This window comes from Ylistrum balloti, unplaced genomic scaffold (assembly GCF_031769215.1).
Source record: "Ylistrum balloti isolate Yb309-2 unplaced genomic scaffold, AGI_CSIRO_Ybal_v1 Utg369660, whole genome shotgun sequence".
NCBI classification, from domain to species: domain Eukaryota; kingdom Metazoa; phylum Mollusca; class Bivalvia; order Pectinida; family Pectinidae; genus Ylistrum; species Ylistrum balloti.
In genome coordinates, this window is record NW_026781911.1 from 395,465 (window position 1) to 414,991 (window position 19,527).

General features: G+C 34.3%; 1 protein-coding gene across 2 annotated transcripts; it reads right to left on the reverse strand.

The window, feature by feature from the left end:
* Positions 1-470: 470 nt before the first annotated feature.
* Positions 471-18,273, reverse strand: LOC132558561 (adenylosuccinate synthetase-like). Of its 2 annotated transcripts, XM_060223149.1 has the most exons (13): positions 18,082-18,273; positions 13,518-13,620; positions 10,737-10,850; positions 8,271-8,328; positions 7,888-7,933; positions 6,661-6,722; positions 6,053-6,140; positions 5,823-5,946; positions 5,387-5,541; positions 4,801-4,925; positions 4,490-4,587; positions 3,613-3,762; positions 471-3,366 (listed from the first exon to the last, which is right to left on the reverse strand). In XM_060223149.1, exons 1-13 carry the CDS (start codon positions 18,271-18,273, stop codon positions 3,308-3,310), a joined length of 1,374 nt encoding a protein of 457 aa, XP_060079132.1. In that variant the 3' UTR covers positions 471-3,307. The 2 variants fall into 2 exon arrangements, with proteins under 2 accessions (XP_060079132.1, XP_060079140.1); XM_060223157.1 differs by lacking the exons at positions 13,518-13,620; positions 18,082-18,273 and adding an exon at positions 10,386-10,445 and having other exon boundaries at positions 10,737-10,826.
* Between the last annotated feature and the right edge of the window lie 1,254 nt (positions 18,274-19,527).

The window sequence follows — 19,527 nt, forward strand, 5'->3', positions numbered from 1 at the left end:
CTGTAAGTGGTCAAATGTAACCTTCAACCTAAGCCACCATAATATTATGGAGAACTATATGGTAGTATCAACTGAGAATTTCACAAGATGTCTTGTATGTATACTCACTTTATTTTGAAAGTGGTCAAGTGTGACCTTTGACCTCTTGCCTTGCCCCAATACCACCAAAATCTAGAAGGCGTCTTGCAATACTATGGTGTAAATATGAACTATAATGTTGTTTACAAGATATTTGCTACACAAACTTGTGGTATTGAGACCAAGATATTACTACTATTATACTTTTGCTTTGTATTTATGATTAACTAAAACCATTCCCTTTTCAACCAAATGTAGTGCATGCCCATTCCATAATTTAGGATTAGTTGTTCTGTCTTTCTTAATCTCATGTTTGTCCTGAATCTTGTCCTTAATTTATAATCAGCTATGATTATTGTAAATCTTTGCTACAAACAACCATCACACTAGTGAAGAATTACAGACAATTTTAATCCTTCCCATATTTTTAGTTCAGGTACAGAAAGAGCGTGGTATAACTGATAAAAAATATTACACAATATACTGTATACAGAAATGTGTGTCATTTCAGGGCTATTCCAGAAAGATATTGTGGATAATGGGTTGGGACAATTCACGTCTTGTCCCCCGTCTCACAAGTAAAGATCGTTTATCTCTCTGTTTAACCATCCCTTAATGTTTTAAGTCCTCCATACTCCCAATAATATCTGGAATAGCCCTCGTCTTGCTTAGCTGTCTATGAACAGATCTATTAATGTACAAAATACAGGAACATTATTACAGCTTAACTATACATGTTTCCCACATTCCATCAGCAAGTAACAACTGGGTAGCATTCTCTATATATTTCACACCAATTCCATCAACAACATTTGTATAGAAATAACCAGGCCCAGGGATCACAAAACTTCTGATAAGCAAAAATGTTCAAAGTCATGAATTTAATGTATACCTGTTAATGAACAAAAAGTTGGTGATTTCTGTTTTAAGTGGAAAAAATTCTTCTACTGACAGATAGAATAAATACAAAAGATGACAACAACGAGCCTTAACTAAATCTTGTTAAGTTTACAAGTTTAAACTGTTTAGAATTACAAATGTATCAAAGGGAGTATATCTATATATATTTTTTTGCCAAAATCTTCGTGTGAATTTGTTGAAGACGATAAATGTTATTGCATGAAAAAATCTTGGGTAGTGTGTAAATAGATACCAGAACCGAAAATGAAAATAAAGATGTAGGATTTCAACGATCTTCACATGTTGCCAATATTGATGATAAATATTGTATATAATATAACTACATACAGGATACTGGGCCTATTATTTATTTCTTTGTTAGTTTAAGAAATGATACCTGTGCACCAAACAAGTATAGAACAGTCTTCATTTAGGATAAACATTTTATTTAATAATATGGTAAGCAAAGAGCAGTGAAATCTATTATTTTTTTTATTGTTCCAAGTTTGATTTAGAAGCCACCCATGCAAAAGAAATGTACACCAGGTACAAACATGTGGCAAATACTCTTTGAAGTCTAATTTTTGTCCCTTAAAATCTGTCTCATAACGTGTTCTCCAAATACCTGCGTTTCAATAAAGTTTTTATCGTAAAGTTGAATGTAAATGAAGTTGGATGAGAATAAGTATGTTTTCCTTCCAAATACAAGTTTCATTTCTTTCACAAATTATAATATATAACACATAATGATGACCTAGGATTAAACTGGAAACTAACAGAGAGAAAGTAGACTGCTTCAGTGATCTTACAACCCATGGTTTAATATATTTGCTTTCGGGGTCTTGCTGTGAAATTATTACAGAAGACTACCATCCATGTATACATCAATTAAAGTGCCTCCCAAAATGTACAGAATCTGGAATAGCCCTGACCAGCCCATTTGAGAAATGTAACAAACGGATATGTACACAGAGACAACAAAAGAAATCCAGTCTACCACTATAACAAACCTGATAAACTGATGCTAAACCAGCAAAATTTTGTAGTCAAAGGGAGATGATCTACAGATATCTTGACATATTCGAAAAGTAAATACAAAATTGGCGAAGCAAACAAAATCATTGACATTGGTTAACTAAAAATATTTAAGTAAATACATTGATATTTTTACATCAACATGACAGCAGGTTACCTTATAAAGAATGAAATTTAACACAAAAAACCTAAACAAGACATAAATGAATACCGGGAATTCAGAAATGCTTTTCAACAATGGGTGTATAGAATTGAAAAAACAAAACAAATTAAAAAGCATGAGGATATCCTTCAAAAAAATGTTAATATTTGAAGAAGTAATGAACCAAATGCATGGATTACTTTTGGTAGCACCTGAAGTATATACAAAAGCAGAAGTCATGATCCCAACAAGTTTTCCTTGCAATGTTGTCCTCTCCCAAACAAATAGTGATGCTTTAGTATAGAAGGTACACAAAAAATCACTCCACCCAAATTCAGTCAAATTTGGACCACATAAAAATTTCACAAAATTAGAAGGCATAATCCATTCAATGAAGTTATTACCGTCATCACCTTCAAAAATCTTGTCCAAATTTCCAACACAAATCTATCAGAAATCTATGCAGATGTGACCAATATGGCCAAGTTAAGCTTTCTTTCCATACAGTAAAATTGTATTGGAAGGTGAGATTTTTACTGAAGATTTTTCAACAAATTATAACAAACTAAAACAACATATTAAAACTAAATCAAATGATAATTTACATGTGGAGGTTTAAAATACAGTTCTTCTGGCAAAATGTCTGTTTTAGTCATCAGTTCAAATTAAGAGGTAAAAATTTCACCACTTCACATAGAGGCACCAACCAAAACTGATATCCCATAACATACCATTCAAAGTGGATTATATTTCTTTTAAATACTTTAAAATTTATTTTCAGATGAAATACAAAAATTAGATCAATATTTTATTTTCAATCACAAATGAAAATTGATTACACATTTTAAAAATATAATCATACAGATTAAGAACACCTTACATAATTTGTCACCAAAATTGCCATGCATAGACGGAGATACGACAGATTACATAAAACATTTCGCTGAGTACCATAACGCAAAAGGAAAAAGAGGAGGATGTTTAATATATGAGATTTACTGTGTTATCCTAAAAATTCATGTAAGATTTACAATTCTAAGGATAAAAATTTCAGTTACACCATATTAAAAAATATAAGATTATGACCGACACCTCTTATTTCAGTTACGTGTGCTCTTTGACATCTAATGAAGCCCTAACTAGGGCACTAGGTCAGCAGCTGCTCACTTCTATGATGGAGTCTCTCGATTGTCCAACACCAATCCATTTCACTACAAAAGTGTAACATTAGTCGCATTAAATTCAAATAAATTTATAGAAAACCAATGCCATAAACTCTTAAATCTTGTGAAATATAAGAATACTATTTATATTTATTAGGTAGAAATAAATTGATTCATTTATTAAAAATCTTCTATATAACTAGATTCAATTATTTGAATAATACTGTACTCTAATGTACATCTTTGATTTCTGAATTTTCCTTGAAATATTACAATGATTCATATTGAAATCACCTGGCACTTCCATCAATTTTTCCACTCTCCTGATGTAATTTTGAGCATTCTGAGGTAGTTCTGAAAACTTCCTAGCAGCAGAGGTCTCCTCTTCCCAGCCAGGCAGGGTCTCGTATACCACCTCAATTCGCTTCAAGTCCTCATCCAGAGCTGTACACAAAACAACAACTATGAATAGTGCAATATGAAAAATAGAGAATCTCTAATCTGAGTTAAGATTTCCTCTAAAAACACCTTTGATCGCCAACTCATGAAACTTTTTTAAAGCTCAAAATTGTTTTCTGCGCATTATGCTGATATGTTCTACATGTACACTCCACTAAACAGAGTTTAGTGTTCCATCAGTACCTTGACTTTTGATCATGTACTTACTCATGTCATTTACATCAACTTTTCTTCATAATGAATTTCACAATAAAAGACTTCACTGTTTTTGTCTCTGTAATGTTTATCAGGAGAAACATTTAGCAAAATTCTATTCGAGTAATGACAGCAAATGGCGACATAATTACAACAAAATCAACTACTCTATATATATATGTAAAGTTTAAGCACTGTATCATAACTAGTTTAAAATGTACCAATTAGAAAACAGTGTCATGAAAATCTTTTCTTATTTGAACTATGCATGCAAGGTGAAGGCCCTAATAATCTAATTTCAGTGCACTGCATATTGCATACGATATAGTTCAGTTCGAAAGTGAAGGTCCAGGCAAAACTGAAATGAAAATTTCCACTAATTTGACTGCAGATTAATATCCGTAACTTAAGATTCAGTGCATTGCATGTCACTTATGGATGATTACATTCTCATACAATATATACCCTCTCATTCAAACCAGAGATAGAATTAGTCTGCCAAATACAGATAAGTTACCTGGGAAGCTGTCAAGTTCCTGACCATCAAGGATGTACTTCACACCAATCTTCAGCTCCTTGAAACAGTCCAGTATATCCAGTTTGGTGATAGCAACACTGTTAAGAAATATAGTAATTTACAAGGTTAAGTGTTATTTCAATATTTCCTCAGTAATATTTGTCAACTATTTTCTATTTTTCACAAATGGTTTTTTCCTCATTCCTTACATCAAAAAATATGTCTACAACAATGATTATCTAACAAGTACAAACGAAATGATCTTACTAGAGTATCAATATTACAGAAACATCCTTGATCATGATACTCACGCAGTAAAACCATTGATCATGTTCGAATATCTCAGCATGACCATGTCAAGCCAGCCCACACGTCGCCTGCGACCAGTGGTCACTCCATATTCGTGACCTCTATCAACAAGAATTTGACCTTTTTCCTGTGACATATGAAAAACGACATAAGTTGAATTAAGTTATATATATCCATAAATACTCCAGATCAAACTTTACCAAAATAACATAGTTGAAGTATTTTTGCATTAAATTCTAATCTAATCCTAGTTTCTTCATATAGAAATGAAAAATCTTAAATTGCTTTCCAATATTTTCCTTATTAAGGAGAAAAGAAAGAGATAATAAAAAAACCAAATAGAAACTTGGCCATTAATTGATTACAGGCAATATCCAACCCTTACATCTCCTTCTTCAGCAGTCCTTATTTTCCCACAAGACACCGCAAAGATGTGAAGATCCCACAGACAAGGTACATTTGTACCATTTACACAAGGAATTCTGATTCTTCTCAGATATGTTTATCAACTTCTCCTGCAAAGTGTACCTACAGTAGAAGCCTTGCAGATGTAATTAAAACACTCCTGCTATCTTGAATCTAACTCACATCTGTAAGTTCTGTAGGGAACCCTCCGCTGCCCACTCTGGTGAGGTAGGCCTTGACAACACCAAACACATCGCCTAGAACATGGGGTGGAATACCCAGTCCAGTACAAATACCTCCCACACTGCAGTTTGACGAGGTCACATAGGGGTAAAGTCCTACAAATACACAAACAGTGTTAGTGAAAATGAGATAGGATTTAGGAAAGCAGAAATTACTTCTTCAATTTTTTTCACACCGACAGGCCCTTAAGTGCCCAATTCTTTATCAAGATTACTGTTACTAAGCAGAAGCTGTAACAAGGACAAAGACCCATTGCCCCTGTTGTAAGATAATGAGAAGTCAGTATTTTAGAAGTGAACAAATGAAAAGGTAGAACTCAAATATAGGATTTTCTTTTTTAACAGAATCTATGAACCACCAATCAAAACAAGCATACCAAAATCAATGTCAAGGACATTAGACTGAGCTCCCTCTATAAGGATCGTCTTGCAGTCAGTGATGGCTTTGTGCAGATAAGGAATGGTGTCACGTACCATGGGCCGAACTTCTTCCCTCAGCACCTAGAGGACAACAAACACTTGTACAAATTTTGTTGCCAAACAGAAGAAACTGAAACAGCATTGTTTAATTAATAGCTAAGCAGTATCATCTAATGATTCTACCTACTTTGTAACGTTCCAACTCTTCTTCAACATTGACGACACTCTCTAGTTCCGGAAACTGTCTGACATAGAAGTCTACCAGCTTGCGAAATCTATTTTCAAAGAAACAAAAGGAAACATTAATAATTTTGCCTTCAAAAACATTTTTTACATATCAAACAGCTTAAACACAGTCCAGTATATAGCAGTGTTGTACAGATACCATCTTTAAGCGAAGGCACAAACATGTCCACTTCTCCATTTAGTAACTTATCTGTAAGTAACAATGTATAAAATCATATGCGAGAAATCATAAAACAGAAACAACACTGTTCCATCTTTTTCAAGGCCAAAGTACACGCAATGAGAAAAGTGAAAATTAACAAACCAAAAGGAAAGAAAACCTTGATATTTTCCCTCTACAGGAGAATCTTTTCCCTCTATAGGAGAATCTTTTCCCTCTATAGGAGAATCTTTTCATAATACTTCTCTTTTTAAATATCAAATTGATTTGTAAAAGGACTTATAAACTGAAATGAATACAAGGGAGCTGTTTTTGGGAGAATAAAAAATGAGGAAAAGAAATGTAAGAAGAATACAAGATACAATAAAAATTGAACACTTTATACTTACTGTTCTGAAAAATTAGAATAGTTGCCAAGGAGATCAGCAATTCGTAGGCCATTCCTCGTTGCCTGACAAGACAGAAGATGACTCTTAGTTTATCTAGCACACCTGTCAGTTTGACATTATTACAATCCAGGTACCTGTGTTTGTACAGATTGTAATAGAGATTAAACATTTTTCAGTAAACTCTATTATACTCTGATTCCGGTTAGAATGTTTCGGTAGTCTTGTGAAACAGTTTGGTTTTGTAGTATCATTGTCTAAGAATGTTTCGGTAGTCTTGTGAAATGGTTTGGTTTTGTAGTAACATTGTCGAACAATACTCTTTTGTATTGTCTTGCCATATTCCTCTTATACTCTGACATTATTCAATGTGATATCAACTGCCTCAACTATGATGCATGTAGTATGAAATTTTAAGACAAAAAAATAATACTGGCACCTTTGTGGCAAGTACTACACTCCATTAACAGGCTTTAGTCCTCAATACTCTCTCTTACATGGTTTTGGTCCTCAATCTAAGCTCTTACTTGGCTTTAATCATCAATCTAATCTCTTACTTGGCTTTAATCATCAATCTAATCTCTTATCTGGCTTAAGTTCTCAATACACTCTCTAACCTGACTTTAGTCCTCAATCTAATCTCTTACCTGGCTTAAATTCTCAATACACTCTCTAACCTGACTTTAGTCCTCAATCTAATCTCTTATCTGGCTTAAGTTCTCAATACACTCTCTAACCTGGCTTTAATCCTCAATCTGATCTCTTATCTGGCTTAAGTTCTCAATACACTCTCTAACCTGACTTCAGTCCTCAATCTAATCTCTTATCTGGCTTAAGTTCTCCATACACTCTCTTACTTGGCTTTAATCATCAATCTAATCTCTTATCAAGGCTTAAGTTCTCAATACACTCTCTAACCTGACTTTAGTCCATAATCTAATCTCTTACCTGGCTTAAATTCTCAATACACTCTCTAACCTGACTTTAGTCCATAATCTAATCTCTTATCTGGCTTAAGTTCTCAATCTAATCTCTTAACTGACTTTAGTCCATAATCTAATCTCTTGAGTGGCTTTAGGCCTCAATACACCCTCTAACCTGGCTTTAGTCCTCAAAACAACCTTTCGTCTGACTTTCATTCTTAATAGGTATTAAAGCACCAGCACACTTCTGTGTATAAGATACAAAATAATAGTGACAATTATGTTCTCCAACACAGATTTTGCATACCTTAGATGAATACGCTGGACCAATACCCTTTTTCGTAGTACCAATTCTGAAATTTGAACAAAAACACACTGTATTCATATCATCCCCCTTTAATAAGACTAATCATAATATGAAGACTTTGCTTGTTAGATACATCCCCTCTGAATATACAAATATCTTTATATTTACATCAGAAGTGGCAGAAAGGGAAGAATTCTTTCTACAATGTGAAAATGTCTAAGTGTGAAGGGGCTTCTGAACAGCTTAATACATTTTTCTGTCTTATAATCTACTAATTCAATTTATACTTTATTTTCATCTAAAAAAACCAGCATTATTTGTTAACTTGGAGAACAAGTAATCATAATCAAAGTTGTACTTTGGTTCAGTAGTACATCACTTACAAGTTCTTGCCTCTGTTTTGTTCTTGCATACCATCAACTTGTTGGTGCAAATCAAACACTGAAATAAAAAAGGTAAAAACTGCAGTCTGTCTTGTAGGTAAAAAAAATCTGTTACTTTGGATCAAAGATGTTTCATATGGATGGTTTAATAATAATATTACGAAATTTCTTTCGGTTTAAGTACTTCAGAATTCACATTTCTATATCACAATGTTCAAAGTGGTTTAAACAGCTGTCTTTACAAGACTTGTATCCATCCACCAGCTATGTATCAACTATACAGACACTGACTTTCTGGATACAGGAGTAATAAAACTTTATTTTCTTAATCAATTTGGGCAAGATAGGTCCTCTATGTGATGTAATAACAACTAAAATGAAATGCCAACTCTATTGTTTATTAACTAGAGAAAGTTTTTAAACTGACAAAATGACCACAATCAGATGCACACACTATAGGTAAATATAAACAAAACTAACACACCGGTCAAAAGCCTTAGCAGGATACCTCGGTAACTTTGTATTAATATAAATAACCTACACACAATTCCAGCCTACAGTCGACACAAATGACAACAGTGAAATAGTCTATCCATCAACCTGTCTACTCCATGGACATGTAGCCTTTACTACCCTATGTGAACTTAAAATTTGCTAAAATTTTTAAACTGAATCAAATTATATCAAAAGATATCAAACTATATCAGCCTACAGCCTATGGCAAATGACAAAAATGAAAAATATACTGACAGAGAATGGATCAACTACACACTGTATCAGCTTTAAGCCAAGACAACCGAGGATAAAATATACTCAACTACACAATGTATCGGCTTTAAGCCAAGACAACCGAGGATAAAATATACTCAACTACACACTGTATCAGCTTTAAGCCAAGACAACCGAGGATAAAACATACTAACAGGAAAAACAACCTACAAACTTTATCAGCCTACAGCCTACGATAAATTAATTTTAACACTCATGCAGTTAATATGGACGATCTGGACATTGTCAATAGCCCTTAGAAAATGATGATGAAACATGCACAAAATACAAACACAAATTTTAAACAGTACCAGACAGGAGCCTAAGATAACATGTTAACAAACTAGAATAAAGAAAACCTTCTTATAAACACTAATAGCCTTCGACAGTTTACTTCATTAAATGTGCACAAACATGTAGGCAATATTGTGCATCACTATTCCATGAGGAAAAACAATCGTGACAAACACATATAAAATGTAAATACAGATAACCTTTACAATGTCATCCGATGGCCTTGATCAAACTGGGACAAATCTTGATAACCTTGTAGGTCATATTCCAGAGCCCATTAAATACCAGGTGATGTCACTGATACTTTTTAAAGGTTAGTTAGAACAAAAGGAATCTACACTGTAACACACTCAATTCTTAATAATTCATAGTCAATCACCTGGATCACTGCAAATCACAATACTAACTAATGCATTAGCCTGTATCAAATAGCATTGGAAATCCCTGTTAAAATACTCTGTAGGATCACATGTGTAATACACACTGACTTATTATCTGTAACTGCAATTAACCTATCAATTATTCATAACATAAACAACACCTGTTGCCTGGAGAAGAAGATAATAAACACTGTTGAATTGGAAACAAAAGATAAAATCACAGTTACTACCAAATCAAGGTCTCACAACCCATATGTTACAACTTCTGCCAACAGTCTATAGACATAAAATCTGACAAATAAACCAGCCTGCACCTGTATATATCTGGAAGAAGAAAGGAGTGGTGCCCACAACTTTCAATTCTTTTTATTGAAGTACAAGATATGAAGTTTCCATCAAATACTGCAATATTACAGAATTATTATAACAACTACTGGCATGCCCAATTACATTTCTCAGTAAAACAAAATTTAACAGTTTTTTCCCTGATTACAGTCTGGAAGTCTGATAATCTAATGCTCATGACGGAAACAACCTCAACTTCCTATAAACCTTGACAATATACATACTATGTTTTACACCCCAGCCTTCAACTGAAGCTTCAGATAGGGGAGTGATGCTATTGTTTGTAACCACTTGAACAATGTAGTGATGTGATTTCTGTAGTACTTACCCTGGCCTACAATCAGCATAAGTAAACACAAGGCCTGAACTAATGTAGTATCCCATCATCCTGTAACAACAGAATGACAGATTTTCTTTAGAAATATGCAAACAATTTCACTAATTGTGTTCTGTAAATATTGGGTATTATGACACACACTGAAATTATCAACACAAACATGTTTCATCGATTTGTCAAATCCAAACAAATTCACAAAATCAATCAATTGAACACTGTATTTGATAAGTGCTGACCAAACTTTTTTCAAGACATCACCACATTTGAAAAGTACTCCATGTTTCCAAGTAATGCTACATTGTATGCTAGACATGTGTATTTTATGTGGGTTGATTCACCTACCTAGATGTGCTCTTGTGGAGATTATCAAACGTTTCTTAAGGTCAGTCAAACCCTTGTCTTCATTCTTTCTGATCTCGTCAAACAAGTTTGGTAAGTGAATCACAACTCCATTTCCTGAAAAGAAAATGGCAGGATTTTTAACGGTTAGAAAAACTACCCGGCACTCTAACAAATTATCACAGTAAGGGTAAAACCATATTTATCCTGACAGTAGGGGTAATACCATATTTATCTTGACAGTAAGGGTAACAACATATTTATTGTGACAGTAAGGGTAACACCATATTTATCCTGACAGTAGGGGTAACACCATATTTATCCTGACAGTAAGGGTAACACCATATTTATCCTGACAGTAAGGGTAAAACCATATTTATCCTGACAGTAAGGGTAAAACCATATTTATCCTGACAGTAAGGGTAACACCATATTTATCCTGACAGTAAGGGTAAAACCATATTTATCCTGACAGTAAGGGTAAAACCATATCTATCCTGACAGTAAGGGTAAAACCATATTTATCCTGACAGTAAGGGTAACACCATATTTATCCTGACAGTAAGGGTAACACCATATTTATCCTGACAGTAAGGGTAACACCATAATTATCCTGACAGTAAGGGTAAAACCATATTTATCCTGACAGTAAGGGTAAAACCATATTTATCCTGACAGTAAGGGTAACACCATATTTATCCTGACAGTAAGGGTAACACCATAATTATCCTGACAGTAAGGGTAACACCATATCTATCCTGACAGTAAGGGTAACACCATATTTATCCTGACAGTAAGGGTAACACCATATTTATCCTGACAGTAAGGGTAAAACCATATTTATCCTGACAGTAAGGGTAACACCATATTTATCCTGACAGTAAGGGTAACACCATATTTATCCTGACAGTAAGGGTAAAACCATATTTATCCTGACAGTAGGGGTAACACCATATTTATCCTGACAGTAAGGGTAACACCATATTTATCCTGACAGTAAGTGTAACACCATATTTATCCTGACAGTAAGGGTAACACCATAATTATCCTGACAGTAAGTGTAACACCATAGTTTTCCTGACAGTAACACCATAATTATCCTGACAGTAAGGGTAACACCATATTTAACCTGACAGTAGGGGTAACACCATAATCCTGACAGTAAGGGTAACATATTTATCCTGACAGTAAGGGTAACACCATAATTATCCTGACAGTAAGGGTAACACCATATTTAACCTGACAGTAGGGGTAACACCATATTTATCCTGACAGTAAGGGTAACACCATAATTATCCTGACAGTAAGTGTAACACCATATCTATCCTGACAGTAAGGGTAACACCATATTTATCCTGACAGTAGGGGTAAAACCATATTTATCTTGACAGTAAGGGTAACACCATATTTATCTTGACAGTAAGGGTAACACCATATTTATCTTGACAGTAAGGGTAACACCATATTTATCCTGACAGTAAGGGTAACACCATATTTATCCTGACAGTAAGGGTAACCATATTTACCATACCATTATCCTGACAGTAGGGGTAACACCATATCTATCCTGACAGTAAGGGTAACACCATAATTATCCTGACAGTAAGTGTAACACCATATTTATCCTGACAGTAACACCATATTTATCCTGACAGTAAGGGTAACACCATAATTATCCTGACAGTAAGGGTAACACCATATCTATCCTGACAGTAAGTGTAACACCATATCTATCCTGACAGTAAGTGTAACACCATATCTATCCTGACAGTAAGTGTAACACCATATCTATCCTGACAGTAAGTGTAACACCATATCTATCCTGACAGTAAGGGTAACACCATATTTATCCTGACAGTAAGGGTAACACCATATTTATCCTGACAGTAAGGGTAACACCATATTTATCCTGACAGTAAGGGTAACACCATATTTATCCTGACAGTAAGGGTAACACCATATTTATCCTGACAGTAAGGGTAAAACCATATTTATCCTGACAGTAAGGGTAACACCATAATTATCCTGACAGTAAGTGTAACACCATATCTATCCTGACAGTAAGTGTAACACCATATCTATCCTGACAGTAAGTGTAACACCATATCTATCCTGACAGTAAGTGTAACACCATATCTATCCTGACAGTAAGTGTAAAACCATATCTATCCTGACAGTAAGGGTAACACCATAATTATCCTGACAGTAAGGGTAAAACCATATTTATCCTGACAGTAAGTGTAACACCATATCTATCCTGACAGTAAGTGTAACACCATATCTATCCTGACAGTAAGTGTAACACCATATCTATCCTGACAGTAAGTGTAACACCATATCTATCCTGACAGTAAGGGTAACACCATAATTATCCTGACAGTAAGTGTAACCATATTTATCCTGACAGTAAGGGTAACACCATAATTATCCTGACAGTAAGGGTAAAACCATATTTATCCTGACAGTAAGTGTAACACCATAATTATCCTGACAGTAAGTGTAACACCATATTTATCCTGACAGTAACACCATATTTATCCTGACAGTAAGGGTAACACCATATTTATCCTGACAGTAAGGGTAAAACCATATTTATGACAGAATGGGTCTTCCAGTTGTAGTTGTGATTAGCTCACTTGGCCCTTCGTGCCAGGTGAGCTCATCACTACAGGTGGACGTCCTACATATCACACTAACAGTGAACCCAAACACATCTTACTGCTAATTCCAATTAGGAGCCATACATGCATCAACACCAGCTCCAGCTAGTAGTAGTAGTCTTACCTATTACACCCACACACTCACTGTTGACGATACCACTGGGCAGCAGGTGGAAGTCGTAAGCTTTCGTTCCCACCACTACAGTGTGCCCAGCATTGTTTCCTCCCTGGTAATCAAACAAACCACTTTTAGTCAGTAAAGGGTTCCTATTCATGTACTCCTAATATTGCTAATTATAACATAGGAAATATTTCTGAAAATATAACACATGTATTGTAATGGTGGACCATAACTATAGTTCTCTGTTTGGGTTTTAATGCATTTTCTTGCAATAAGGTCAAGATATGACTTGAATAAATGCTCCACACGAAGACCAAAAGCATGGTTATGTACAAGAAATAGATTTTGAGGAGAAAATAAAGATTTTGTATCTGGGTTTGTCTTTCACCAAGAAAAATTAACCACTCATCTGGTAAGAAAATATCAGTGAAGAACCAGTTACATGTCTCACCACACAGGGTTTTCTTTTGTTATAATTCAGTTTTCACCCATGTTATAGACCCTCTACACTGCATTCCAACCATTCAGTTTTCACCCATGTTATAGACCCTCTACACTGCATTCCTACCATTTAGTTATCACCCAAGTTATAGACCCTCTACACTGCATTCCTACCATTCAGTTTTCACCCATGTTATAGACCCTCTACACTGCATTTCAACCATTCAGTTTTCACCCATGTTATAGACCCTCTACACTGCATTCCTACCATTCAGTTTTCATCCACGTTATAGACCCTCTACTCTGCATTCCAACCATTCAGTTTTCACCCATGTTATAGACCCTCTACACTGCATTCCTACCATTTAGTTATCACCCAAGTTATAGACCCTCTACACTGCATTCCTACCATTCAGTTTTCACCCATGTTATAGACCCTCTACACTGCATTTCAACCATTCAGTTTTCACCCATGTTATAGACCCTCTACACTGCATTCCTACCATTCAGTTTGCACCCATGTTATAGACCCTCTACACTGCATTCCTACCATTCAGTTTTCACCCATGTTATAGACCCTCTACACTGCATTTCAACCATTCAGTTTTCACCCATGTTATAGACCCTCTACACTGCATTCCTACCATTCAGTTTTCACCCATGTTATAGACCCTCTACACTGCATTTCTACCATTCAATTTTTTACTTCTACACTTTCTACCAAAATCGATTAATCAGAGTTGCTTGTTTCACATGTTATAATTTGAATTATTAGAGAATTCACAGTACTATGGCTAAAGGTACGGGGAAGTAAAGGGAGAACAAAAATGGAAAAATCACTGAATATCAATCTGTAGTGTACTTATTCTTTAGTGTGTAAAATAGGACACAATGAAATAATCAATACTCATAGAATACAGGTAGTAATTCATACCAGGTACAAGTGTAGCTATGTAGTCCTACATAGTACACAACTTCACCAATCAGCCATTCCTGTAATTGTACACACCTGTCCTGGCATGTACAGACACTTGCACAATAGATCATTATAAGGGTCTTTTTTGTATTTACTAAAGCAGCTTTTCTTTTGAGAATATGAAAATTATCACACTTTAGCCAACAAGTTTGAACAGTGTACACATTAATTCCTATAGCTAGCTACATAATCATATATCAGTCAAGAATACACTTCAAGTGCACTCAACAGTTTTTATAACTTTATCAATTTAAAGAAACAAAAAAAACACACTCTTCAGGTACCAAATTCAAATAAACATGACATCAGCAATTTCATGCTTTGGTATTATTTTTAAAAATAATTCTTTAATTTATTCTTATATAAATGTATGTACATCTTGATGCTAAAAGCAATTAACCAGTTGTATTTCTAGTAACAAAGAACTCCTCAGTAGTTTCTGCTAGCTTACACATAGAATATTTGTGAATCCTAGTTTTATTTTTAACTTTTTAATCTACATTTCAATCTTTAATATGTTGTCAGCATTGAACAGATTGTAGGAGAATTACTTTTTTGACGATAAAAAGATAATATGGTATGTCATTCAATATGTTACAAGTGTGTACTAACCTTGGATTTCTTATTTTCATTTCATCTCATTTTTTTCAATTCTTTAAAATTGGGAAAGCAACAGCTGAGTAGTGTGTAGTAGAAAATTATGGAAAAATATGAAATACTGTAAAATGGAATGCCAGTCATATGTTAATTTATTTCAATAGGAATATTAACAATCTGATGCATTCTTTGTTGTTCCATTGTCACCTACATATTGGTATTTGGGGGAAATCATCACCTGCTGTGAGTGCTCAGAATTTTCCCTGCTGTCCCCATTATTTACTATCTGGCAAATCATGATAATTAATATAATGTTGATGATTAATTTCATATCATAACTAAATACGTAACAATAATCTATTCTACCTTCAGTTCAACTTTATTGCTTGAAACCTAACTGAAAGTGAAAGTAGAAAGTATCTTGCATCCAATGTGACTACTTACAGCAATTAAATACACATCAATAAAGGCATCGACATAAATAATGATTCACATGGAGTTTTATTGCTACAAAATGCAATTAACAATAAGGTTTGACTATTATGATAGTCTAACTTGCAGTTGTAGTTAGCTTTTTCAGTTTTGATATTTTATCAGTTATGATATTTATATCTGGAAAATCATAATACAGGTTGCACCATATATGCTGAATGTGATGTGGGAAGTTTTATGATGTGTCAAGTTTCTTGGTTCTGGTTGTGTATATGATGCTGTCATGTCTTGACTGTGGTTATATCAATTACACTTGAACATGCAGTAGGTATGTACAAGTAAATGTATGTACACATGAGACAGCTCCAGAGGAAAAGTGGCTCACAGTCTGGAGTTCCTACCAAGCTACAGACTGTATTAATTTGTAAGTTATTACTAGCCACCTACACATAGCCCACTAACACAGTATTACAGTACCATACACTGGATGTGTTCCAAACATCATGCAAAAACTTATCTAAAGCAACCGACACTACAGTCCCTTCAAATTTATGCCAGACATTCTGTCCTCATTATCATGATCAAACACCCTGAAAAGAAATGTCAAGTATGGGTGTTTGAAACTTTAAAGGCAATACATGGATTTTGAAATGAAAGTAACAGAATATAAATAGTCTTGGTACTGAAACCTTTGTAGTAAGTAATGCTGTAGAATTCTAATGAATGTTCTTTAATGAATACAAGAACATGTTCTCCATCTCTTGTGGGTCTAATCACAAAGATAGAACTATTCACCTTATTTAATGTCAACTGACCTTCCATGTTACTTGAAGGAAGCCAAGTACTTCTGATGGTATTTTTTTCAATTCTCACAAACATATCAATTATTTTCTAAAAATTGCAGCAGTTTCAATGAATCTCTTAAGAGATTAAAAATGTTTAAAACAAGTCAAAATAACAAATATTTTCAACAAGGTGGTGAAAGAAAGATTTATATTCAACTGGAAGATATCAAACTTGTCAAATGTGTAATTCACAGCAGAGCAATCCTAGAATTCTAATGCTGTTAGATATTTTGACTGCATGATGTTTTGGAGCATGTCAACATATTAATATCCATTCACCTGCAGAGTGAAAACACAAAAAAGCAGACAAGTATTTTGTGGAGGACATTCAAAAGTAATTTAACATGTGAATATTATTTTTCTAAATATGAGAAAAATTGCATATTTTAGTCTATAACTACTTAGTCATAATAACACAAAGAAGAAAAGCAAGTTGTTTTTACCCCTCAAGGAACGAAATTTTACAATTTCTTTTTTGTTGTTGGTAATTCAATATTGGAAAATTTTCATATATGAAGAAATATAGAAGACTTGTTCCTATGTGAGTTTCAAATGATCAATTTTTTTTGTTTTGTATCAATGTGTCAACTTTTTTTGACTTCAAAGAGTACAACATCAATGAATTATTTTTATTCTCAATACTGTTGATTAACAACCTACATATGATGTATATCATGTTCCCGATGTCCTATTAACATTTTTGGTAATTAAATCTGAAAACCCCGTTTTACATCAAATAAATGATCATCTATTGGATAATTGTACCTTACAAAATAACAAATAATATAGTATCACTGAATGACTTGTAAAATTAGCACGTTGTCATATAGTCCCAAATGTCCTTATCAATATATAGCCTTCAATACTGACCTCGTACATCGACCTGTTATGCTGAAGACAACCGATTTGTTGTTTATCTTTTGTGACCTAGCACTATACATCAGAGTTGTATCGGATAAGAAAATGATCGAAGAAGTATTTCGTTTCTTGTTACTTTTAAAATTTGTTAAAGGATTTCATATTAAACAAATCGAAATTCAATGACAATCTCAAGGTCTTTGCCCATGTTTAAAAATTCTACCAAGAGAAAAGTCGTGACCAACGCATTTGTTAACACACACGTTGAAAATGCAGTAGAATAAAAATGATCTTGATCAATATTATTTCAATTTTGTTCTTTGAATGTTTAAGGATCAATCAACTTTCCAAAATCCGATGTTTATATTTATATTCCAAGATCAACAGAATATTTGTTAACAACAGGAAGATTTTTTACCTGGCATCGACAGCAGATCTCCACGTCTGTCGCCAACATGTCGACTATTTTCCCTTTTCCTTCGTCTCCCCATTGTGATCCTAAAACTACCTTTAAAGGCACACGGGTGTTAAAACGTTGCCTTTTTACAGGAACATCGCCATTCCTCGACATGATTTCTATGTTGTTTCCACCATTCATCGCCACGACCATGCGCACATGTAGCTGCCAAAACGCGGGAATTTGTGGGTTTTATAGTCGGCGCGTTCGATTGCAGCGCTCTAATAACTAACCGAGGCCCAGCTGGAGGTTCCCCGGACCGATACACCCCAGGTATTATTACTTGTGGATATTGTCAGACAAGCTTGAGTTAGGACTTAGGTATATCGTATGCTTATGAATTTTTAATAAATATCTAGACTGGTAAAATGTATTTGTGATAGCATCATGCATATTGAATTGGAGACTGCGAGTATGTGATAAAAGTATTCTGTAATGGTAAGCTGTATGAAGCTTGTTCTCCTTTCCGAAATTTAATGTATGTACGTGTAAGTCATCTACCCTGAACCCTTTTTATTGACACAGATGAGAGATCATGCTTCTTGTTTTCCTACTACATTATACCACGCACTTATGGTTATACCTACTTAAATATATTTAAGTCCATGGTACTGTGTTGTACAGACCTGAAAGAAAATGTAAATATTATATCAACAGAAATGAGTACAATGTCTTATCTACTGTTTCCCGCCAAATTCCTTACATCTCCCGCATTGCATCTAGACTCCTCTCAAAAGATGTCCCCCTCCCAGTTTAGAAAAAATAGTTGGACATATTAAAAGAATTCAGTATTTTCTGTTCCATCTATATTAGTCATAATTTGTAAATATGTTCTAGTTGGGTATAATCACGAAATGAAGAGACGGTCAAATTGCCCGTGACATAACATATCTCTTTATCATTGGATATATAACCCACTCGCACGACTGGCTTTCGTCCATTACTTACTGTTAATTCTACAGGTAGGTGGGTGATGTGCTCTATGAAGTCAAATGAAATTTAAATGTTTAGGTGTGCCATCAGCCTAGACCTGAATTCTTCATGTCCTTTTAAAAAGGCTTAGTTCGACTCTAATTGAATTAAAACATGTATCACCAGCTCAAACAAAAGAAGGACCGAGTGAAATATTTGACAAAAGGTTCAGCCATATAATGAGAAATGTGAGTAAATAAATATCAGTACATGATGGAATCAATCTGCGAAATAGCAAATGTACAAAAGCGAATCAATAGACTTGATGCTCATTTGACTCAGAAATAATCTAAGATTTCTCTTTCCAAAAGAAAATGCATGGCAAACAGTATTTTGTTCTAAGTTAATAAAGTGGTTCGCAGTAAAGTCTTATCCATACTGTCAGAGTTAGGCATGCACATGATAATGTGTCCTGACTGTAACCGTCACTGTAGA

Coding starts and splice junctions, on each gene's coding strand:
- LOC132558561 (XM_060223149.1), bottom strand. CDS start 18,273: ATGGTCGTGGCGATGAATGGTGGAAACAACATAGAAATCATGTCGAGG. Junction 8,329..10,736: donor CTCCACAAGAGCACATCTAG/GTAGGTGAATCA, acceptor TTTTTATTTCAG/TGTTTGATTTGCACCAACAA. Junction 5,947..6,052: donor AAGAGTTGGAACGTTACAAA/GTAGGTAGAATC, acceptor GTTGTCCTCTAG/GTGCTGAGGGAAGAAGTTCG.